This window comes from Cynocephalus volans, chromosome 2 (assembly GCF_027409185.1).
Source record: "Cynocephalus volans isolate mCynVol1 chromosome 2, mCynVol1.pri, whole genome shotgun sequence".
NCBI classification, from domain to species: Eukaryota; Metazoa; Chordata; class Mammalia; order Dermoptera; family Cynocephalidae; genus Cynocephalus; species Cynocephalus volans.
This window is the reverse complement of record NC_084461.1, coordinates 140,588,446-140,614,230: the sequence shown is the minus strand read 5'-3', so window position 1 is coordinate 140,614,230 and position 25,785 is coordinate 140,588,446. Positions and strand designations below refer to the sequence as shown.

The 25,785-nt window shown below is 38.0% G+C and overlaps 1 protein-coding gene across 13 annotated transcripts in view; it reads left to right on the top strand.

Moving 5' to 3' along the window:
- Nucleotides 1–25,785, top strand: part of EBF1 (EBF transcription factor 1) — a 378,728-nt gene that overhangs the window by 332,374 nt on the left and 20,569 nt on the right. For all 13 annotated transcript variants that reach the window (XM_063085514.1, XM_063085520.1, XM_063085516.1 and 10 more), the window contains one exon: nucleotides 15,539–15,627. In XM_063085514.1, coding sequence (XP_062941584.1) covers nucleotides 15,539–15,627 — 89 coding nt within the window. The remainder of the gene's footprint in view (nucleotides 1–15,538; nucleotides 15,628–25,785) is intronic.

Here is a 25,785-nt window from a genome sequence, read left to right as displayed (position 1 = left end):
AGTTAGAAGGGAGACTTAGAAGAATATATTCTTACCTAAAAGTTTTTTGGGTAGCTTTTGAAAAAAGCAATCCAGTATATATGATTTTGTCTTTAAAGGGTCACAGTACTTATTGTCACAATTGAATCATAAAAAATTTCCATTTGAGAATAGGTCAGCAGTCTATCAAGCCCATCTCTGCCCCTGCACATATGCCCCCGCCCCCTGAAAAAGCCAGCAACAATATCTGGCACAGTGGCCTCAGGCAAAGTAATTTCCACAGATGGAGCTAAATGTATGTTTTCATTTCCTCAAAATTTACCAGCCTTCAATGGGGGCAGGAAGATTGGAAAGAAAGAGTATAGAAGGAAGGTCACTTCTTTTTCCTTGTTTCCATTTATTACTCTTTTTAAAAAGATCCGTTGTACTCATCAATATAGAAAGAAATGGAAGATTCAATTTGGGGATCTTCAGTCTCTTAATTACGGTTAGAAAGAAGAAGAGGTCCAGAGGAATCTTAGAAAGAACACTGTCTTCATGTAACACTAGATGGCATTTCTGAAGACTGCAGACTGATGTGACAGATGTGGGCCTTTGCCCACTTGGAAGAATAGAGGCATTAGAAGTGGTTTGTGTAGCCATTGGACCTACTTTGGTGGGTGTCTTTGAACTCAATGAAGATTCAGTCTCTAAGCTTAGTCCTTCATCCTCTCCACCCATTGACAGCCAATTTGCCATCCGGAAAGCTTGTACCTATTTCTGAACCTACTATCAGTGTACAAGAGTTCTTATATCTCCATTCAAGTTGCTATCACTGAGAATTTGACCTATAGAAGTCACTTTTATTAGTAAAAATTAGCCCTCTGTTGATTTTCCATGGGCTGTCACTAATGCTATTCTCCACCAGCATCCTGTCATAAAGTCTGTTCATGATGCACGTACCTTAGTAGAACCATTTGCAACTCTTAGATGGGATAAGCAGAGATATTAACCACAAGTCTTCCCCAAAGTTGGAAATAACCCAAAGCAACACTAACAAAATCTTAATCACAATATCCTTAAATATGGGCTGTGCCAAGCCATCCTTAAAAGTTCTTGGCATAACTTTGGCTAAGCCTGTCTCCCAACCCCTGTACCTACCCACAGTATCCAAAGAAAGGGAAGCCACTCTAGCACTTGTGATGACATGTGAAGGAGCCAGAGCCTGAAAATGGAGGCTGATTTGTTTCTTCTGTTTACATTAGTGGATTACCATGGTGTTTGCTCACAGATCAACAGCAATAACGAGCATTTCCTTTACCTCCTTCTGGACAGTGTGGTCCATATTCCAGTTAGACCCCTCTCCCCTTTCTTTTACCTCTACATTTAGAGAACAGATGGTATCAGCATGGTGATTGCTCTTTGATGTAGTTTCTAGATCCCCTTTCTTTGGGACCTAAATTCAAATGAGAATCTCAAAGCCTTTGGGTCAGTAATTTAGTAACTGGTTTAGACTCTCTAGCTCTTGAGAGCTGGCATAGGCATTAATGGGATAAATTCATTAAAGTGCTTTTACATAAAGACTTGGTAAAGATATATAGCTCAAATAATCTTCCATGTACCTGGCTTAGGTGGGTGGGTTCAAAGTTTGCTGAAGGTCAGAACCAGTGTCAAATTTACAGCAAACCCACTTATGGTGCTTGGTGTTTCCTTAGGTTTTTATCGTCACAGTAGGTTGAACCTGACCAAGAAGTAATTACACCATTATTTTTTATGTGGTGCTTTATTACTTGCTTTTCAAAATTGGTTTCCAGCATCTCACATGCTAATAGCAACAAATATGTGATTGTAATGTTCACTCCGTCAGGAGACGTGGGGTTATTGCGGAAGTGGGCACATACCCATTGCCCACACAATAACTGTTATTCCAAAACAAGTGAATTGCTTAACTAAACATCTATTGATTGTAAGACGCCAGGGACCAATATTAAGACCACCAACATCCAAAGGGGAAGATTAAACTCTGGTTACGTATACACTGATTTTGTCAATATTTTGAGGCAAGGAGACCCATTTCTTGGTGGATCACAGGTCCAAATCTAGGGTGAGTTAGAAGAAGTAGGACCTCACTGGGGTGCCTTATGTCATCAGCCTGGCTCTGTCCACTTCTTAAAATCAAGAATGGGAACAGAAAAAATCAAGAGCTCTGGAAATCCCTTCATCCTCACCCTTCTAACTATACTAACAGGAATTAACCAGATCTAGAGGCAAACTTAAGGTTCATCATTACAGATGTTCAAGGTGAATATCAGAGATTTTGTCTCGGGGCACCTCAGGTTTTACGCTATTCTTTCGGCCTGAGCTGACTCCAATCTGGGACTGAGTGTCATCTACTCTCTCTTATGCCTCTATGATAAGCTAAGCTGCAGCTGGGCAAACAAGTTTGCCAAATACACTTTCTCACTTGTGTTCAGATCTCTCTATTGGGAGTTGTTGAGTGAGACTAAAGAAAACCAGAGCCTTAGGGTTAAAGTATTCACAAGTTTTCTAAAATTGTGCTCTCTATGTATGCTAATGATCTTAGCTTTACATTTACAACTTCCAAATTTACAAATTCACTTACATTTACAACTTCTCCTCTCCTGGTTGGTTACCAGGCTATACTAGATGAAATTGACAACTCCTTATATTTTAAGTTCGTCGTTTGATTTTAGCTACATTATTCTCTCCTGATATTCTTTCTACCTTTACGACCTGCCTTTGTCCTTTTTGGTCTCTGAATCTTTCTCTAACCATTTCTTAACTGCTAGTGTTCCCCATACTGTTGTCTGTCCTGAGTTCTCTTCTTCTCACCTGAATGGTTTTGCTGTCACTTGATATCCTGATGTTACCCTTAACTCCATCTGTGATCTTTTTCTTGAGTGTCTGTCCTTTATTTCCAACTGTCTACTACACATTTTTACCTGAATGTCCTACTGGCACCTAAAATTCAGCATGTCTGAAATTGAACTCATGATCTTTTCCTCCTCCATGTATAGTTTTCTTCAGGCTAAATTGCCACTATATCTACCCGGTCAGATAAATTAAAAATATCAGTTGTCTACCCATTCTTTCTAACCTCTCATATGTAAAGTGTTACTGAAATTATATAAATTTTATTATAAAACATTTCTGACATCTACATTTTCCTCTGTGACCACCCCATTATTTCTTGGTCTTTCATTTTTTATTTGGATTATTGCAATGGTGCTGATTTTAAAATCCATCCTTCATTTGATTCCTATGGTTATCCCTTTGAAATATAAATCAGATCATGTTACTCCTACAATATAAAAAATCTTAAATAGCTCCTCATTGTCTATCTACTCTTAGCAAGGTACTCAAGGCCAATACTGTTACTCATGATTTAAACAATTTTTTTTTATTGAAACAGAATTGATTGTACATATCTGTGGGGTACAGCATTGAATATCAATATCTGTGTGCATTATGTGATGCTCAAACCAGGATAATAAGTATGTTCAGTGTCATACAATGTAATCATTTTGTGACCCTTTACTAATTTACCGCTAACTCCCTGCTTCCCCGCCTCTGGGCCTCAGTTCTGTTCTCTCCTTTTGAAAGTTCAACGAATTATTGTGAATGTTGTATCTTTCTTACTTTTTAAAATTTATGTCCTCACTCATAAATGGGAATTAAAAAATAAACAAGTACATTTTTTTAAATGTTGTTAATAATTAATCTTCAGCACCCCACTCCCAACATATAATCTATGCTCTCCCCAACTGGAATCTCCAGCCTTATTAGAACATATCCTTTTAATCACTCTCTGCCTTTGCTCCTGCTGTTCCTTTTGCCTGGGATGTTTTTTCCACTTTTTTCAGTAGAAAAAATCCTATTTATCCTTCCACACCCAACTCATATATGACCTCTTTGGTAAATGTCTCTCGGATTCTACTACAGAAAATCAGTTTTTCCTCCTCTTGCGCAGTGGGCTATTAGCACATTAGTAATGCTACAGTTTTGTGTCTTTTGGGGTAGCTGATTACAGGCCTGCCTCCCCACCGGATTTTATATTTTAAGGGTACAGCACAGTGCCTACAAGAGTTTTTCAAACTGAATCGTATCCATCTGGGAGATGGTCAGGACACTGGACCTGTGTTGTACTTTTTGTCTTCTTAAGCACAGGGCTTTGTATACAGCAAGCATCTGATTTTATTTAATTAATTATTAATGTAAAACATCCCAAGTGTGGCAAAGAGTCTCATCTTTGTAGGTGTCTCTTATCTATTTTGTTCCCATTTTTTCATAGAATTTATATTGTTTTAAACAGTTGTGTACCAATCTAGATAGAGCTCTATTTCAGGGCAATATTTGGGAATCAGAGATGGTGGACTTCTTTAAGCTGTAATTTCAAGTTAGTGAAAATGAAGGAGGAAAAGCTGAGCCCCAGGGACAAGCAAACCCCACACAGTGTTCTCCTAGAATACCACATCCTCATGTGGTCGCATTTATCACATTGTTTTAGAATTCTATTTGTTTCTTTCTGCCCCTCTAAACTCTGGAATTCCTGAGAGTGGGGAATATATAAATATGTCTAGTTAATCCTATATTCCCTACACCTTCCTTTATTTCTAGCACATGGCAGGTATTCTGTTAATAGTAATCACCACCGTCCGTTGAGTATTTATTATGTGCTAAGCACTGTACAAATAGTACCACATTAAATCTTCACTTTGCAGATAAGGAAGACTTAAAGAATAAGTGACTTTTCCAAAAGACACGTAGCTGGTCAGTGATGTAGCTTGGTTGCAAATCTGGCTGTGTCTTATTCCACAAGGGTTGAGACAAAGGAAAGAAGAGTGTGCTGTTAGAGGACTCCACATCAAATGAGGTCTGGATTAGGTGACAAAGGTCTCCATGGAACATAAAATGAAACCAAAAAAAGGGACTAGAACAGATTGTAGATGGAAAGGTATATGGACAGCAAGAAAAAAAGCATTAGAAATGTCCTGAAGTCAAAATTATTAGAGGCCTGTTCTGGAGACCCCTTGGTTGTCCTAACTGGACTGTTCTAGCAAAGAGGTACAGAGCAGGGCTCTGGAGGCAGACTGCCTGAGTTGGATCCCTGCCCTGTCACTTGTTAGCTGTGTGGATTTAGGCAAGATACTTAACTCTTCCAAGCCTCAGTTTCCTAATCTGCCTAATAGGAATAATAATAGTACCTCCTTGCAGGGTTGTTGTGAAGGTCAGTTAGGTTAATCCATATAAAGTGCTTGGCACATAGTAGGTTCTAGGTAAGTGTTAGCCGCTGCTGCTGTTATTATTATTATTATTATTATTATTATTATTATTATTATTATTATGAGGGTTCTACAAAAAGTTCTTGGAAAGATTTATATTATGTTTTTTTGTAAAAGATTTGTAACGGATCCTTGTAGCACCTTAGCATTTAATTAATTCTGTGCATCTGAGTTTATCCATGTTTCCTAAACTTACGCACCAAGGTGTCCCAGCAAGCTCACAGGGGTACTGTGGAATATTTTAATTTTGAGGGAAACACTAACTCTAAAGTCTGTCAGGTCCCACACAAACTGCTAGCTCAAGGTAGTTCATGGCCCATCGTTAGCTTGCACTGCATTCCTTTTGATGGTGTCATACCTTTGCAAAGCTGGATTTTCAGCAGTTAATGTAATCAAAAAGAAGTGCCATGTGAAAATCAATGTGGAATAGAAAATGAGGGTGGCAGTGTTCAGTCTGAGTCCAAAGTGTGGGAAGTTGTGTGATGCCCAACAGGAACACATATTCCATTAGTAAATAATTGTCATTATTTAAAAATAAAATAAAAATATTTTTTTCTTTCAATTTCTTCGTATGTTTTTTTTAAATGGCTACTAAGTTTTTAAGATACGAATATGAAGCTGTTTGGACCTAAGCAGTTAATAAACAGAACTGTTGGGCATTTCTTTTGGCTTAGGGATACTTTGAAAAGATTCTGAGACACCCAAGGTATTGTGAACAGAGAGAGTTTGAGAAGCTCCGGAGTAGACAGTGAATAGAAGTATAATCATAACGTGTGTCTGACTCTTTGTTCAGGTAGAGGAGACATTCTGGCTGAGCCTTAGGATCATGATGCTCTGCAATAATAATCATTCAGGTTGGGTCAATACTAAAAAAGGTGGACTTCATTTCTTTTATATCAAGATGTTCTTTAGGTCGGAGTTTAGACTGATAAAAACTTCTAGGCTTATCTGCAAGGCCATTATAGCTCTCTGCAGAGTGTACTTGTTATAAATTCTCTTTGACTTCATTAAAATGTTACCAAATAATCACTTAATCCTCTAATATCTCCCAGTTACAAGTACTTTCCTGTCTTATTAGTGGAATTAATGGTTTATTTGGAGTCACTTTTATTTCACTTTTCTTAGGATTTTTTTTTTTACTTCCCAATCCGACCGTCTGCAGAGCTCAGCTGTGACTTCGTTATCCAACTCTTCTGAAACCTGTCCACTGGTTTAGAGAAAACGACTCTGTGAACAGTGGGAGTCATTTTCTGAGTTGTCTTATAAAACTGTGATATTAACAATCACAAATAGGACCTCAGGCCAGAACTCTGTGCCTGGTTAGCGTGAGGTTCAGAGAAGGGTTTCTTAGTTCTGAAGCCTGACTCGGTGCTGTTCCCTGCTGAGAGCCATAAGGTGCTGGTAGGCTTGTTCTAGGAGAGTAATAAGTATTGTTGTTTAGCAATTGTGTTGTTGAAATTCAGCTCCACTATGTCTGACAGTATTTATCTAAAATACTTTCCCTGGTGCGTGTTCAAGTTCCAGTAAACCGTGTCTTATTGTGCGACCTTTTCATTTTCCAGTGAAAAGGGATCAGCTCGTCAGATAAAAGCTACAAGGAGGAGTACAGGAAAAATGCGTGCTCAGAAAATCCAAGCATGATTGAAAACAAGATGTGTTAAATCAATGCAGTTTATCGCCTGCCTATTCCCAGCAATTGCTGTTCTAAGCTCATTCTGAACACACAGTGGATGATAAAAGTACGATGTCACATCACTTGCTGGGGTGGAACATAAGAAAACATGTTTAGCAGACAGGCTGGGTGATTTGACCCCCTTGATAACAGTTATTGTCAAAACTTGGGAAGAAATCTGAAGAACAATTATAGAAGTAATATTACTCTTGTTATATCAGAAGATATGTCAGTAGGGAATAGAATTATGGACTTATCCCTAAATGTTAAGAAAGACAGAGTATCTTGTCTTTCAATACTTAAATACCATCATCCATTACACAGTGAAAATCACCCTTCTCATTTAGAGGAGCAAATCTGTCTTTGAACCTAATCAGAAATGATCCAAATTAAAAAAAAAAAAAAATCCAAAATGAAAAAGATTGAAAGGCAAAAAAATAAATAAATAAAAATAAAAATAATGTAACAATCAAGCTTCTGTTTGCTTGTGGGATTTAATTTTAGTTTTAAACTTGGATCAAATTTGGAAATCTAAATTAAGGCTCCTGGAAGGCCAAGCTGTTCAGAGTAGATCCTACACAATAACAGGGGTGGCTTGTCTCATCAACTCTATTACAATTAGAGAGCACTATAGTTTTTCCTATTTATTGTCACCTACTTCCGATTTTAGATAGGATGTAACCCTCCAGGGCAAGAAAGGGGGTCTGTTCATGAGATGTTCCACTTCTGCCAGTAACTTCTCACCAAGGATCTTCTAGAAAATACCATCTGCTTGTGGTATGAAATAAACTGTTTTAATGTATCTCGACAGCGTTATGTCTCTTTTTTTCTCAAAAGACAAATCAGCTTTTGAGAGCTCCTTACAGGCTCAGACTTGTACGGAGAACCTTATGAGACAAAAAACACAGTTTCTTGACCATTTGTGGGACAAGTTTAAAATACCAGGATGGTCCCTCTGAAAGATTTGTGTTTGTTGACCTGAAGAGCTTTAAGTAAAGAAGTCAGGCCATCACGTGGCTTGTTCATCTGTATGAAATCAGAAGTCTAGATAAAAGATTCCTGTTTGAGCTGAAATTTTGTTTCACAGCTATTTAGTAAAAAAATGGAGCAGTTTAATTGATTTGGTAGCAGGGCTTGTCAATATTCTCCAAATTGAAGTTCATCAATGTTAATATAAAACAGCTATCTTGGAATATAGTAAGCAAAGCACTGCAAAAAATTAAATAATGAGGCTTCTGTACTAACTTATGCACCCAGCTCTTTCTATGACTTAGTTTCTTATTTTTGAATTGGGAGTAGTAATTTTTAACATGTCAAGGGCATATTATAGGAATCAGTAAGATAATATCTATAAAGTACTTTGAAGATTACTGGGAAAAGGGTCTTCTGTGACCTCAGGGTATGTTTAAAATCACACCTCTATAAAGAATCACTGTGATCTGTAACATCTACTAAAAATCTTCAGAGGTCCTTATAATTTAGAGAATAACTTAGTTCAAGATGTGAAATCTTCTGCAGATGCTTTTAAAAGTATCCCATCTTTTAAAGACACCTTTAAGAGATGTTCATCAAAGTGTAAATTAGTATAAATTTTATGAAGGATAGCTAGGAGATATATGTATTGAAAGACTTGAAATGTGTATGTTCTTTTGTCCAGGAATTTATCCCAAGTGTTCTTTATTACAGCACTTTTTAAATCAGAAAAATTTTGGGAAAGAAAACTGCCTCCCTGTTAATATGAGATTCGTTGCATAAATTATGTCCATTCGTATAATACAACGTGCTACAACCATTAAAAAGAATGAGACAGGGTATAAACATATATATAATCTATATTTACAAGGGTACTTCAAAAAGTTCGTGGAAAAATAGAATTAAAAGATAATATGAATCTTTCCATGAACTTTTTGATGTACCATCATATATAAAACAGATTGTGAAAATGTCTTAAAGCACACATACTAAATTATAAATCATGCTTATACAAACATGCTTATATTGTGCATGAGTGGGGGTGTTATATGGCTTTTCCCTTTTTATGTTTCTAATTTTTTTAATATAAGAATGTATTATTTTTTGATTTAGAAAAACAGTAAAGATATTTCATTTTGAAAAACAAGAGCAAGTCATTCTTAATTCTTTCTTTTTCCTTTTGATTGCTTTGCTTCTTGAAGAGTTATTAATTTACCAACGTAACACAAGTTCTTTGCATTCTAAGCTACAGTCCTCAGGATCTTCCATCTCAGCCATTCTCCGAGAGCCTCTGCTCATCATCTCATCGTCCTGGGCTCCTTGCTTTCCAGCTGTCTTCCTCCCTTCGGTCTTTGCTTTTGCATATTCCTCCGGCTCCAATCTTTGCAAACAGGACTTAGCCACACAAGCCCCCTAATACATCTGATTATGCCTTCGGTGGAGAGGAGTATTCCTTCTTTTGTCTGACTTTTGAATCTCAAACTTGTCGCCACCCATCAAGAGATTTAAAGACTACAAGTAAGAAATCAGAGCACATTCAAAGGCAGTTTGGACATTTTCCTTTGGTTCCTATATTGGTTATTTCTACCCATGTTGGTTTCATCCTGACAGCCTTCTCGTTCAGTTACGGCTTTCTGTGTTTCAATGAGCCTGCCCCTGAAGCTCTCCTGAGCCTCACTGAGGCAGGGGTACCAGGCTGGAAAAGCATTTCAAGCAGAAAGGAGAGGCTCCATTTGCAAAGGATTTGGCTTTAGGTTTCTTAGGGAGTGTGTCTCTTCCACTGAAAAGACACCTTGGCATACCATTTGTGCACTAAATATCTAGGCAGGTAAGGAAATATCCAAATGTCTGGAAATGCAGCAAATTTCCTCATGAACCATATTTCTGGCTCCTGTTTAGGTTTCTGGTTGATTTTTCGGTTTATATGTTTTAAAGTCAGTGTTAAAGATAGGTTTGTGAAGATAACTTGTTTTATTGTTTACCTCTGGTTGTTAATTTAGTGACTGAGGGAAAAATGGAGCCATTATGGAACAAAAAAGCTCTGCCTAACACATATGTAATAACTCTCCTGCCCAGAATGGATCTGCCTTGAAGGGAAATGCTCTGCTGTTACTCCTTTAGTTCAAATATAGAGTGGTCACCAGGGAAGCTCGGAGACCCAGGTGCTAGTTTTATCATTGCCTCTGCTATGAGGATTTATTTATTACTTGGCACAGAGTCTAGATATTTGTTTGGACATTAAATGGCAATAGAATATTAATATTACCTTCCTAATATCTGCATTTCTTTTTATTTCCAGTCAAAATGACATCATGTCACACAACCATTAAAAAAAGGAAATTAAAACCCCAGAAATATGTTAAAGCACCGCAGTGAGTCGCTGAGCTATAAAAGCAGGGAACTCTGTGAGCTAGTGCTGGAATGGCACCCAAAGCACTTTTCCCCTGGTGTTTGGGAACACGACTCTCTAGCCTTTCATTTCCATTGTTTCCAGGAATAGGTATTCAAGAAGTTAAGGAGAACAGAGGACTGACTTTTTTAAATGCAAACTCCAAAAAGGGAAAAATCAATTTTCATAACTGAGAATGCATTTGTGTTAACTACATGATTTTTAATTTGCAAATAAATCCCCTTAAAGAGAATTTTCTTCATTTGATGCATTTGTGAAGCAGATTTCTTTTAAAAAAAATTTAAGACATGAAAAGGCCACATACATTTTTTGTTAGAGTTTACTTATTGCTAGATGTTTTAAATTGAATTTTGTAATCTTTTGATTAGTATTAGTGCATAAAATCTAGTTGAATTATCTAAATTTTATTTGAATATACCATTTCATGCTGCATGAACATTTGGACATTGTAGATAATAGCTTTGTATAACCAGAGCTATTCTGTTTTGATCAGCATCTAGGTTGAAGCCCATAAAGAGAAAGGCTTAACAGGGACTGGTTGGGAATAGAAAGTTCCTGGTTTCCTTTAGGGGGATCTGTGATGACAAGATTGGGAAGAACCTAAAGCTGTTTATAAGCAGCCCAACACAAAGCCAGATGAAATGGTTTGATTTTTTTAAATCATTTTATTAACTTTTACTTTTCCAAAAGTAATAACTTAGATGCAGGTGTAATGTCATCTCCGTGCATATAGCACAAACTTCCTACCAATTCCCACCATTCCACAGTATCAGATCATAGCTGTGGGTGAGAGGACCCTTCTAAAATCTCAGCTGACACATCTACCCTGCAAGGTTGCTCTCCTGTTTAGAAGCATTTGATATTGTTTTTTATGTGTTGACAGGAAAGTTTCAGACTTACCTGAGTATATTGTCCACAGCTCTGTAAGGGCTTACTAAGCTTATTCAGTAAAATGTATCTACCAGTAAATACGTTTGAAAGGGTCAGTAGAAGACACCTTGAATTCAGTTGTTTGTGGCATCCCAACAGCCTGATGACTCTTACAATTCATGTGTCCCTATTAAGTGCAGTGGGACCCTAGTGAAGGCTTTGTCAGGAATTGGAGCAGAGGAAGACAGGACAGTGGACTTCTGAGCAGGAGGGGAAGACCGGCCGTGAAGAGCTGCGTTCCAGCTCTACAATCCAAGTATTTCATCTATGCTTTCGGGTTGGATTACGCCTACTTTTCAGAAAGTTTATTTATAAGGGCTTACCGTGTTGTAACTCAAAACAGTTCATTTCTACAAATGTCATCTCTGAGTACATGGTAGGCGCTAAAAATGATTCCTGAATAATTGAATAATTTAATATCTTTTGGAATTTTTTATATGCATACATTGATCCCATTTTATTCTGATGACTTTAACATTGAGGCTTTTTTTATTTGAGATGATTGATTTTTCTAAATCTCTGAGCCTTCCTTATTCTGTTACCATCCTTAACTGGTTTAGGATGACACCCTCTAAATCCTTAGAGAGGGTGGGCTAGGTGTTCAAAACAAGGCCACACAAGCTGCTCACCTCATTGCATTCTTCTTACAGTTTACAGCTTCATCTGTTTTTCTTTTTTCAACCTAAGAGGCTCGTGCCTTTTTATTTGTGGTTAATTACACCCAATTAATTTTTTTCCCTTTCTCTACCAGATTCTCAGAATTGTCTCAAGTTTGAGTAGAAAAAAATTGATTGGTCCCATTTCTACTGGTGCCCCCTGAGCCCTGTGCTTGAGTACAATGAGGTCACTTTGTTGAAGGATTAACTTTATATTACATTCTTGCAGAGTAGATGTATGTCCCTAAGGTACAACTACCCCCACCAATGAAATAAATAAACCATTCTTTATGATTCCTCCCCATTACTCTCTCTGTTGATTTTCAGAGAGTTTATGAATAGTCGCATATTTGTACAACTGGCCAAAAGTATACTACTTATTTTTCTTATGGTCTGTAATAACCTATGCGAGGTTATTAAAGGGTATACAGACTCCTTTTAAGGCATTTTCTTATGTCATTACTTTATACAAGCAGATCAAATTCCATCCTCAGCAACAATTTCTTGCTCTTAACCTTTTTCTCTGATTATAAAAGTAATATATGTTCATTGTGGAAAATTTAGAAAATGCATAGCACAAAGAGGAGGAAGAAAAGCTCTTTAGGACTCACTACTTAGAAACAACTACTGTTTGCAGTTTGTACACAGACACATTTTCTTCATTCTATATATGCTTGTTTAAAAAATAACCATTTTGTACATATGCTCCTATAATCTTCTTTTTAACCGAGCAATACATTGTATGTTAGTAAATATATTTTTTTCCTATGACGTTGCTTTTGAGGACTGTATCATATTGCATTCCATGGGTGCACCATAATTTAACACCCCCTTCCTAGATATTTATTGTTTTCAGGCTTGTTTTTTTTTTAGTCACAATCTTTATCAGATGTCCCCTCTCAGTAATTGGTTTAATTTTTTCCTCTAGTAAATGCAATCAGAGAAATCATCAGGTTCCTCTGAATTTAGGACAGTGAGCTTTATCCTGCATATCTTTAGTGTTAGCTTTGTCTACAGCACTGGACAATTCCAGTGTAATAGTCAAAATCTAAATTGCGGGCAGGTTAACATATTTAAAAATATAAGTGGAGAGCAAATCATAAAAGCATGGGAAATAAATTAAAGCCTTTTCCTTATTATTTTAAATATTTTCTGTTTCATCGTATACTTCCATCAAGTCGATGCATATTTTTCTTTGAATAATGAGTTTAATATGTCTAATTCAATTACTCTTTGTTGAGGCAGAATGACTTCTCAGCTCTTTAGCTATTAGTTCCATATGATGTTTGAATTGGTTCTTTTAACTGCTGATATTAAGTGTCAGTCCTTCTGCTGTGAGTTGGCCCTATAACCAGAAAAACATATCTTCCCCACCAAGTACATCAGACAGTCATTCAATGAACAACTATGGCTTTCTAGACACAATAAGAGAGCATGCTGCAAATGATTGAAGGGGTGGATGAACAATTCAAATTTTACTGGAGGCTTAGACTGAAAAATAAAGCCAAGAATTAGAATTTTCAAGATGCTGAATTATGTTTTCAGATATTAAAATGATACATTTAATTGTCTAAGGTTACTATTCATGGTTAAACATTTTTTCTTGGCAATTAGCATTATGTGTGTGGGGGGAGGTGGATATGATAAATAACTTAAACCTCAGTGCTCATTCCTATCTCTCTCATGCATTCCTTGATTAAATACTGTGGCTTTTACGAGTAACAGCTTCCCTGCATAAAGATTCTATGGCTTTTTCTCTACAAGTCTAATTTGAAAAAAAGGATTCTTCTTAAGGGTTTAGAAAGTAACTTATAAAATGGGAGGAATAGTAAATATTGTGCCTTAACTTATATACTAGTACAGATAGAGAGATTTGGTACACCTGGGTGTAATTTTAGTTAATTTCCACATGAGACAGGTTGAAAGTTTACTCTTTGGAAAGGGAGGAGGATTAGCTAAATCTCATATTTGCAAAAAATGATTATATTATTTTAAATGAAAATGCTACTCTATTAACAACTTCGATAAGCATTGCATTTGGGAAAAAGTCTTTTTAATAAAAAGTTACCTAAAGTTCACTCCAACTTAAAATATACAAGTGAAGAAAAAGTACTTACTCTGATTTATGTGTCTTTTGGAGGTGTAATTATTGGCTTTTTACTCACCTATGTAAAACAATGTACTTTTGTAAATGGATTTCTGGCCATGTTATGCAGCCCCCCCCCCCCCTTTTTCTTACATAAAAAGTAAGCACTGTCAATCAAAGAATTTTAAGGTTTATTTCCTCTTTAGAAATGATTGATAGCCTTTTAGATTTACAAGTTGACAAGTTAAAGGGTTCTATTGGTATAATTATGTACTAAATTCACAGTCTTTCAATTTAAATGTCCTTTTAAAACCACAAGATTATCATACCTGTATTTTGAAAAGTGGGCCAGTCAGTTTGGGTTGGTATACAAATTGCTTCCATTAGCCTTGGGACCTATTTGAATTTAATACAGTTTTTTAAAGTTAACAGCAGTATGAATCTTACTTTTAAAATTTAGTATAATGGAAATGTATTTTAAGTAAAGCATGTGGCGACTTGTTTTCTAATGTATAGCTAAATGTCAGAAATACAAAGACTGTCTTTTCATTCAGTATGGGAGAAAATATGTGGTTGAATACTTCAGTTATACTAAAAAAGAAAAGAAATTTAAAAAAAAACATTACTTAAAGGATGTGGAGGATATGTATAGAAGATGGAGCTGCTCTCTTCCATTTTCTCAGGTGAGGCAGGCTGAAGATTTTTCATATCCCAGGGAGGAATTTTGAAAATGCTAGACCAGAGTCCACTCTATATCATGCTTAATTTAAGAATCCTTTGAAGGATGTGTAGTCAATATGGGCACAACAAAGCCCAGTGTCTCCAAATATTATTACTGGTTTGCTCTTTTAGTCTTTTTAAGAATTATTCTAGAAGACTCAGCTGCTCTAAACTAGTATTCTATAGAGGTTGGTCTTCTTGAAATAATAAAATGGATCTGTCATTTTAGATGTAAGGATTTGGAATTAAGTGCATTTTCAGTACCTATCTCTTTGCAGACTCTATCAAGGGTAGAATGGGCTGTCCACACCTAAATGTCCCCCTCCTCCCTGCTGTCCTCTGTCCCCCACCATTCTCTTGTAGGCTTAATTGCATAGAGGGCACTGAGATATTGTTCAGCTGAGGTCCACTAGGGATTTTGCAGTTAAGTAGGTACTTTTAATTCTCCTGTTGTTTACAATGTATAGATCCCTCAGACAAGCCCTTGAGCATTTTGACTTGAGCTTCTGGATTAAAATAAATCTTAAAATGTCATATCCAATACCATTTTGCTTCCTATTTATGATAATGTAAGGAATATAGAATTTGGCTACAGGAACCAAAGACCTGCTAGCATTCTTCTGGGTGAGTCACTCTCCTCCACGGTAAATAGCAGAAGTAGATGGTGAAAATATTCAGTGAAGAGATCATTCATAGTACCATTTTGTGATCTAATTCAAAAGTATCAATTATGTTTTAGACTCCCCAGTTATTTCCACACCATCAGTGTTGCACATTGTAATCTGCTTTATTTCCTGAAAGTTTTCTAATTGTGTGACTTCTTCATTGCAGCGCTCAACGAACCCACCATTGATTATGGTTTCCAGAGGTTACAGAAGGTCATTCCCCGGCATCCCGGTGACCCTGAGCGTTTGCCAAAGGTCAGAACATCTTCTCTTTGGGTTATGGTCTCTGGAAACTTGGACTTGAGTGACTGACAGAAAACTCTGCTGCCGATAAAAATTAATTCGTAGATCAGCAACTCATATTTTTGTGCTGTGTGTGTTTGCTACTATCAGGTAAGCAGTAATAAAAGTAGGGAACAATTATGTGCCAGCAATGCATAGCTTATATTCACATATATTATGTTATTTCATCCTCTCAACAACGCTCTGAGCTTGGTATTACTACCACTTCTATTTTAGAGAAGAAAATAATGAAGCAAAGAGAGATTAAATAATTTGCCCAAAATCACACAGCATGTAAATTGCTAAACTGAAATTTAAACCTATTCGGCTTGGCTCCAGAATCTAGGCTATTTAGTCACTACGTCATACCAATTCTCAAGAGGAAAAAGAACACAGAATTTTTGTCTACATGAAGATCTGCCCTTATCCCTGGTGAGGGGAAAAGAGGTACAGCTTAACAAAAATTATTGGTAGTTTATAGGTAGATCTTGAGACTAGGCAAATAAGACACCCTCTTTCCTCCTGAGGCACCTTACTTAGTTGGGAAATAAGGTGCAAATGTTTGAGAAATTAAATGAAAATTCAAGAAAGAGTAATAGATGTCATACAGAAATATGTCCACAATTGCCAGTGCAGAAAGAAGGAAATTGATCTTTATTGACTATTGCGTACCTGTTGCAAAAATTGGGGATATTCCCATCTCTGTAGCTGAGGAACTCAGGCCCTGTGTGGGAGAGATTGCCAAACACACCTAATCATAACCACAAATAAGAGGTACGTTTAACAAAAGTGCAACCAAAGTTCTGTGAGGACTCAGAGGAGAGAAAAATTAAATGTTAAAGAAGTTCAAAGTACAGAATTAGTTCAGTTACCAATCACTGTTTACTGACAGAAAAATGGAATTTCATTTACTACATAAGTGAAAACCATTAAATTAAGCGAGTAGTTGAGCGGTCCTTTCTTTGTTACAGTAAGTCTAGATATGTCATTTCTATGTCTATGAAACCTTGTAAAACACTTAACAGAAATGAAGTTGGCATCCGTCCTAGCTCAGCGAGCCCCCTTAGGGTATCAGTTCATCATCAGATCCTACCTGTGCACTGCTGCACTGTAGGCACAGCCACCTGTCAGGACAGGTCCTGACCAGGAGAAAACTGCCCCTCAGGCCAATGCTCAGATGGAGGGCGGGATGCTGCCTGCCTGAAGAGAGGAAGGAGTGTGACAAGGTATCTGTCCTCTACTTTGACCTTGGTCTCAACCTTCAGCTTCCCAGAACAGCCTTACTTTGACTGAAGTGCTATTTGCCTTGGTAGAAACTTCTTGAGCATCTCACCTGAGGAAGATGTCATGACATGTCAGTATGTCCACATCGTACTTTTGAGAGATGCCTTCATCTTACAGATTCTTCCTTTTCCACTTTCACCCTGACCTACTCTTGGTGAATAATTAAATAATCTAATTATGATAACAAACAGCAGCCCCTTCCATGGCGTAGACAGTCTGTAGAGAGATTTAGCTTCCTCTGTCTATAAGCAATAACGTAGCTCCCTTACATTTCCTATGGGACAACTAGTGATTTTATAGCACAGTGATATAAATGATGTTTGTCTGCCTAATGCTCAGTGCCTTAGCTGTTTTATTGGTAGAACAAAGTCATGGATACAATGCCACATTCTTCCCATTGCTCCCATTTGGGGAATGTCTTCACTTTACAGTTAGCCCTGGATTTGGCGTTTGATCTCTAAAGTCTGCTGGAGGGGTTGAGGGCACAGACTGGAGAGTCAGACTGAATAATGTGGAACTCAGACCTTGGCCACTTACTAGCTATACAACCTGGCTCAAAGGTTTTTACCTGTCTGTGTCTCAATTTTCTTATCTGTCAAACGGGGACAGTGATATTTCCTACCTTGTTAAGTTGTTATAATCGTTTATTTAGCACTAAACAAAAAGTAGCTATGACTATTTACCAGTTGAGTGACAGTGGGACCCTTGCTTCTGAGAGCTCTTCCATACAATCTTTACAAAGCAGGAAACCCTAATCCTGGTGGGCAGTTGAGTATGTGATTTATCTTCTGTGCCTCAGTTTCTTTGTTTACAGAATGGGGTTAATAATCATTCTGACTTCATAGGGATCATGTAAAAATAAAGAGAGGTAACCCTGTGCATGCCCTTGGCATAGTATCTGGCCTATAGTTGCCACTCAAGCTATTTATTGAAAAATAGAAGACAAATCTGATCTGGTGATTGAGGTCTAGGGAAGCTATGCAGTACTCTTCTTATTTGTTTAAAAAAGAGAGAGAGAGAAATAGGAATACAGGGTTGAGTTTTGTGTACTTACTTTTGAAAACATTTTAACAGTTGCACGTTATGTTCAGAAAAGTTGAACAAATAGCATAGGCACGTGTCACTTTATCCCTGGTGGCCTGATGGTGAAGTTCCCAGCCCTTTTTTCCTGGGGTTGGGAAGAGTAATCAAGGACACAATGGATTTGTGTGTTAAGGAAACACTCTACAGCTTGCATCCAGCCACTTGACCATGCAAGGACTGTAGCCGAAGCCCACCCCAGGAAGCTTGTAGTGTGACTCAGAGCAGAGTGGCTGTCCTCTTGGCTCCGAACATTAAGGTGGAGAGAGAGTTCAAGGGCAGGGACAGGAAGTGGCGGATGGAGCCAGCACAAGGTATTCCTGTGGACTTGGAGATTTATACTCCTGCTGTCCATTGTTAAGGGGATAAAAACGGGCCCCGCCTTTCTCAGAATCATGGTCAGTGTTTGTCAAACAGGAGTGTTTTAGTGAGCTGTGGACCACACACCTTAAAAAACAAACTCCACTTTATTAAACCCATGTGTTTGTGAATAGACAAAGCTAGATTCATACAACCACCCACATATTCTGTCAAATGAAACTGCTCCAAAGACCAAGCAGACAGCTTTCCATAATAATATGCCTTTGTATACAGGCTTATGCTTTTTCAAAGAACTTGAACATGCTTTGTTTTATTGGAGCCCTTCTTGTAAGAGAAGTCAGGAAAGCAGACATTATTCCTATTTCCAACTGGGAAAACAGGAGCAAGCAGAATCCTACTCTGTAAATTATTTTGTCCCTGAAAGTTACCATCAGTGATAGTTTCTGTACACACAAATTTAAAACACTGTAATTATGCTAACCCCAGATGTTTTTGGGTTTCCCTGTTCATATGCACATGGAAAAGGGCAGGCAAAGGTTTTTAAATCGCAGCCTTCTATTCTGTTTCATACAGACTTGCTTTCCTCTCTGGATCCTGCCAGGAGAGGGAGGAACATGTGACTGGCTTTGGGGTCAAGGTTAACTTTTCTTGCCATGTTGAGGTGAGGGGGATGGGACTGTGGTTCAGAAACTCTGAGATGCTGTTGGCTGCAATGGTGCAATCCAGAAGCACTGAGCACGGAGCTGTCTCTGTTTTGAAGGCCAGAGGTGTGTCCATTCCTTTTGAATTTGTTAATCTCCAGGAGTGCTCAGTGAGCATCAGCTGAAAGGCAGTAAGAGCAGACCCTGAGCTTAGCTGGCATTTTCTGTGTTAGTGTGAATCCTGGGAAGCAAGGAAATGTTTGCTTCGTGCCTACTGTGAGCTCAACACTGTTTTATCAAGGTTTTGGAAGAGCATGGAGGCCAAGAGAGCAGACTCTCAAGTCAGACAGACATGGATCTTGGAAACTAAATGCACTGCTTGGTGCAGGCAACCCAACCTCCCAAGCCTCAGGTTTCTCCTTTGTAAAGTAGCTGCCTCACGGCTTTCTTATTAGGCATTAATGAGATAGTTTATGCAAAGAGGTATCCCTGGCATATAGTGGGACTCCACTAAATGGGGTTTTCTAATCCCTGCATGGTGGGGATTCTCCATTTTACAGATGAGGAGTCAAATTCCCCAGAGGTCTGGTGCCTTGCTGCAACGTTTCAGCTAGTGAGTGGGAAAAGGAAGATTTGAACTCAGGTCCTCTAGCTCAAAAGCCTCACTGTTTCCACTACGTCGAGTTTCCACTTTTCTTTCACATCCAGAAACACAAATAATTCTGCCTTGGGTCTATTAGCTTCCCTCTCCTCTCCCTTGCTGACATCTAGCCCTTTACTACATGGATTCAACCAGCTTTCTCTCATTCCTCCAATGAGAGGGGCTGGCGTGGGGACCTCCAAAGGGCAAACTTATTTTTTCTCCAAGAGCCAGTCCCTCTTTTAGAGAAAATAAAGCAGTTTGGGAAAAGTAACAAAGGCTGCATTTGTGTATTTTGCTTTATGGAGCTGAAAATATCTGGTAAATTGATCCAGTGGGAGTAATAAATATACATTACTTTATCTTGTTCTTCATGTCCTATACCCCTGAGTCTTGATAGAACAACATCACTTAATAGACTTAAGAAAGAGTAATTACACTCATTGGTTGTGTGATTTTTCAGCCCTCCCAGCCCTGCCTGACCTTCTAATTTAGCTCACCGTGTCTAACTAATGCATTTATATTCATCTTTTATGAAGCATGTATGTACAGAGTTGACTTTAGAGCTTTTTTCAAGCTGTCCTCCCAGGTTTCCAATCTGGTTAGTAGTAAGTAGAACGGGAGCTATCCATCTCTATACATTCACATGTATAGGTAACACATACACATGGCTCGGAGCATTTTTTATCCTTTATGAAACAGAATAAAAAGTATTTATTACATTTTTACTTTAAAGCTTTTATACATTCTAGCATTATTTACAGCTAAACATGCAGGCAAAAGATGTGAGTGTTTTAAAAATGATTACTATTAATGTTTCTGCTTGTCAGAAGTGCTTAAATTTTCCTGCACTTTGTCTAAAAACTTAGTACTGTTGCCTTTTAAGAACAACACATTTAAAAGATCTTGCAAGTCAGATTTGCAAACACTGCTGACAGTTTGTGATGAATGATATTGCAAAATTTGCAAGATGTTTGTCATTTCGCACAGCCGACATATTAAGGAACAGATTAGGAAACGCGAAAACCCCATGGAAAACAACCATCCCAGACAAACCGCAGCCAAACCTCGAACCCAGAGAGCACACCAGAATCTCTCGCCTGGGTTTTCTCTCCCAACTTCCCACTTAGCCAGTGGAACCCGATTGTTCTCAGTGCATTTTCTCTCACCATATGGTCTCCTCATTACCATACACTAAGAGTCCATATGGGAAACTTGTGAAATGAACTGTATTCATTTTAACTGCCAGATGAGCAGCCTTTTGCTTTGCAAGCTTAGCTTAAGTCATCTGCTGTCTTCAAGTTGTTATGGCAACGTGGCACCAATAAAAAATTCTAATCTACTGTAAGTGATCACAGTATTTTAAGTGCTTGCCTATAACTGCCCTCAAAGGGGGGAGAGAGAGGAGGAGTTATATTTGTCCAAGGAGCAGAGGGTTGTTGTTTATTCCAGCAGGTGTCAGTAAAGAAACTAGTGAGATGGGGAATGAGGTACATAGTTAGGCCTCGTAGTAGATATGGATTGTTAGGGAGGTGGATTGCAGGGGGGTGGCTTGTAGGAAGGGTGAATTGTAGACCCTTTGGGTGGGTCTAAAAAACACATTGAATGTCAAACACCATAGTTGCTCTGGCAGAAATGCTACTCTGCAGGTGCTATGTGGCCTGCCAAGAATAAAACTCAAGGTTCGGAACTACTGAGGCAGCAAATTCTCATGGTTGCTTCTCTTTCCTTGGCATGCGAAAATCTCAGTTTCCATGAAGCTGCTGTTCCTGTATGAGGGAATTAGTCATTTCAAACACGGGGCTAATTAGGAGTACCTTAAAGTAATGGAAACAGGCAGCAACATCCCTAAATATAAATCATTCTCACCTCCACGGGCCACATGATATGTTGCATCTCTGTCTCTATCTGTATTGAAAGTGAATGTTTATAGTCTCAGTTCATCAGTTCACATTAGCCTCATGCTGAATATTTAAACACAGAACAATTTGAACGCACCATGAAGGAAGACAGTGACTGCACTTTCATTTGGAACAGCAAGGGCTCATCTAATAATAATTTAGTAAATCAGCCATTTAGTGGCTCAGTTGTGCACTGCATTGTGCCAAATATTATTCAGTTCAACTGTACACTTGCAAAATTGAAATTCAGACTCCAGTCACAGGCACCAGTTTTGCTCAGTGGAGAGAAGAGACCCAAAATCACCCTCCCTAAGGAGCATTTGTGTTTGGTGATTTATCATAAATACAGAGCTGGGGCAAAATAAAACTGGAGTTGGCTGTATACAATGTATTCTCATTATGCTTTTATTGTTTTAGTCTTTATGCAAAGACTATCTGTAATTCAAAACCTACAGTTGCATCAGTGAAAATACAAATAAGAAATCTTTGCATAACCACATTGCCTCTTAGCAGGAAAGGGGATGACTAAGGGTTTCAGAAGAAGATAAAGAAAAACCCAACATCTTTATCTTCCACACTGTGACACTGCCTCTCCTCCACCCCTCAACACCTTATTTATTTATTTATTTATTTAATTGGAGAAAACTCTATTAACATTATATCCAGAAACTATAGTAACATTACTAAAATACACAAAAACAAATGCAAATCTTACGATATATTCAACTCTTAGGAAAATCATGCTTGAGTTCGATTCCAGGAAACATTTTGTCTCCGCACTCTCTTGTTAAAAATGCGAACTATGAAATGCTGTCCATTTTCCCCCTCCCTCTCCTATATCTGCCAGGAAATTTACAGGCAAGTTCCATTTCACCATTTTGATAATATGCTCACTTTAGGGGCTTGGTATCCCCTACTACTTATACTTTTTTTTTTAGCAGGGGAGTTTAGCCTAAATTTGTGAACTCCTGAAATTGTGTATAGAATCTGTGTGTGTGTGTTCATGTGTGTTACAAGTATACACATACACGCATGCCCGCACATACAGTTTTCCTTGAGGAGATTTTAGCTTCATTTAAAAGGCCCAAGGCCCCACAAAAATTATAATTCTTAAAATTATAATTACTTCTTTATATTATTTATTTTACTTTAACTTATTTCACAGTAAATTAGTCTGCTTGACATTATTGTATCATGTCCATTTTAGAGATGAGGAACCTGAGGCTCAGAGAGGACAGGTGCCCTGCTCAAGCTTGCAGAGCCAGAAAATGGAAGTTTTCTACCTCACTGTACTTCCTAACCATTAGTCCATCCAGAATCTTTTATAGTGTTTTGCAAATAGGTTTACATCTCCAATAGAGCACTCACAGCACACAGTACACATTGACTGTAAGAATGCATATGTTTTGCCACAGTTTTCTGGAAAATAAGTGGGCATTATCAATAATATTGCTAGCTATTGCTTTATAAGCACTAGCTATGTATAATCTCCTGTCAATACCAGATGCTGGAATTAGCCCTGTTTTACAGATGAGACGAAAGCATGCATTTACACTGCTGATAGGTGGCAGAGCATGGATTTGAGCCAAGTCTATTGCACTCCAGATCCAGAGCCAGTATCCCTAAGTACTGCCTCCTAGAATTAAAAAAAAAAGGGATTTTAAGAAAAAAGGCAATTGTGCAAACCAATCTTAAAATCTCTCAAGCTTGTTTGGAGGGAGGAGGAAGTGGTGGCAAAGACTGAGGTTAGCTCCCAAATGGCTGAGCGAGGGGAAAGTGGAGCAAGAATTAAAAACATACATGCAGACAAACCTTGGAGATCCTTTTACTTCTCTTTAGCTGCAGAGTCATTGTGGTAGAGACTTTTAATAATAGTTACCCAATAGCTGCGTTCTGAAATGCTTTTGAGTTCTTTTTTAGCACTGAGCTCTTGATGAGGAGAACTAAGTTTAACCTACTTTATATCACACACCACGTACAGGGGCATGGGATATAATTACACATTAGTTCAAGGAGAAGTAACAGGAGAAACAAGAGGCAAACATTTCTACCTCCCAACCACCCAACCTCCTCCTTTTAAGACTGAAACCCTTAGGAACAGAGACGCTAGGATGTCTTAAACCTTGCTGACTATTTTCGGCCCTAAATAACACTTCAATTACATATTGGAGTAGTAAGTACAGAGCCCCAGCAGTCTTGTGGCAGTGGATTTTAATTGCAGTTATATTCAGGACCACCTGTAAAGCCTTCAGAATCATCATTTACAGGTATCATGTGTCTGGAGGTACGTACAATAACCAATGATGTTCAACAATTTAAGAAGCAAAAGCAAACTATATTTTTGCCTCCCTTAGATATCCTTGAAGTTCAGTATAGTTCCAGCATGGTCACATATCACTCAAGTTTAGTTGTAGTACGTGTCCGAAAATATACACATACATTTGTATGCACACATACCAAACGCACATACATGTACATACATGTACATGTATATGACAAGTATATCTCTTTTTTTACCCAATGGTCCTTTTACTTTGAAGCTAGATATTTATTTCGCCTTGCCCTAGAGAAAGGGAGGCCACAGTCAAAAGACAACGAGAAACAGAAGTAGTTAATTTTTGGCTTTTCGTGCTTCTAAAAGCCAGATCCTTGGTGACTTAAAGGTGACTTAAAAGATTTTCAAGGGTAATTTTGACTCTAGGCAGTTTTTGTTTCATGTGCTGACTTTACAACCTACCCTTGAAAAAGGCACCTCTGTCCAGAGCTTTCTCTTTAAGCAGAGACTTTTATCCTGATCAGAAAGTCGATTTCCAAGGCCACTCAGCAGGACCTAACCCAGAGCGTTGGTCTTAAACCAGCACAATGAATTGGAATAAGAAGAGCCAGCCGGAGGTTACCAAGTTCAGCTCTGTACCTCTGAGCAGGTCATATTCACAAGGGTGCAGACACCATTTTTCACTGTATTTGTGGCGGGAAGCACCCCAGGCTCCCATTCACCAATTACCATAACACCATTTAGAAGAGAATGCCAGGAGACCAAAAAGAGGGGGGAAAGCCATTGTCATAACTCTTCTCGGGAATACCTGGTTTCACAATTTATCCTTAACTGCTCACACTTGAAAAGTTGAACATTTTGGTAAAATGAATCAAGCTGTAATGTTTCTTTTATGAGATCCCCTTGCAGGAAAGGAAAGCTTGGCACCTCGTGGAGACCAAGCTTAGTTATCCATCATAGTAAAGTCAGCTGTCCTAGCCAGCTTCTCAGAGGTCAGGCGATCGAACCAACAGCTCTTACAACTATATTATTGCTTACGGAACAGTAATTGAGGCACCAGATAAAAATTACCTGGTCTAATAGGCAGCGAACAATTTTCACTCAATAAAATTATAAGCCAAATCATTCATTTCATAACACTCTGGCTAATTTATTTGTTGACCTTTTAATATCCATAGCTCTTCAGTGGTATTAACTGCAACTCGGACAAAATCTCTTGTTCATTTCACTTTCATTGATTTTTTTCTTTTTTTCCATTGCGGCAATAACAGCTGCTTGAAAACAGCCTTTTTCTTTCCACTGTAAAAGTCAATCATGTAAGTTAGTATGTCTTATGTTGATATAGCTGTGTTAGCTTACAACCTACTTTAGTTTCATGTGATTCAGAAGTCTCCTACACCATGTTCTTAACAAAGGCAAAGCTTTCTGGTGTATCTCCAGCCATGCTGGATGATGATACATAATAGTATGTTTCAGAAGGAAGAGAGCTGTCATCTAATCTGAACATAAAATCAACATTAAAATTAAAGGAATCTCAGAAGTACCCCCCCACCCCCCACCACATTTTCTGTAGAGTAGAATGCTTTTGATGCCTTGGCCTCTTGTGTCAACAGCAGTAGACTCTTGCTAAATACTTAATTCCTTTATGCTGGAAATTGCTACGGATTTTGATTGTGGTTTAAATTTTATTTTTCTTTAAAGACCATGGGCAACAAATATGCACTAGAATGTTCTATAGGGCTGTCATAGCTTCAGCTGAATCTTCTTATATAATAAAATACTGTGAAGTCTTTAGAATGCAGGGTTGTAAAATATAATTGTTACACATTTGGCATTTTATGCCTCCCTTGAAATAACCACTTGCTACCTCCACCTCATCTATGCTCCTCCTTCCATTTCAATTTACTCTAAAGTGGTCCTTAGCCATAATGAGAATGCCCCTTTCAACAGAAACATGTTTAATTATATCCATTCTAAGTGTATGTGACT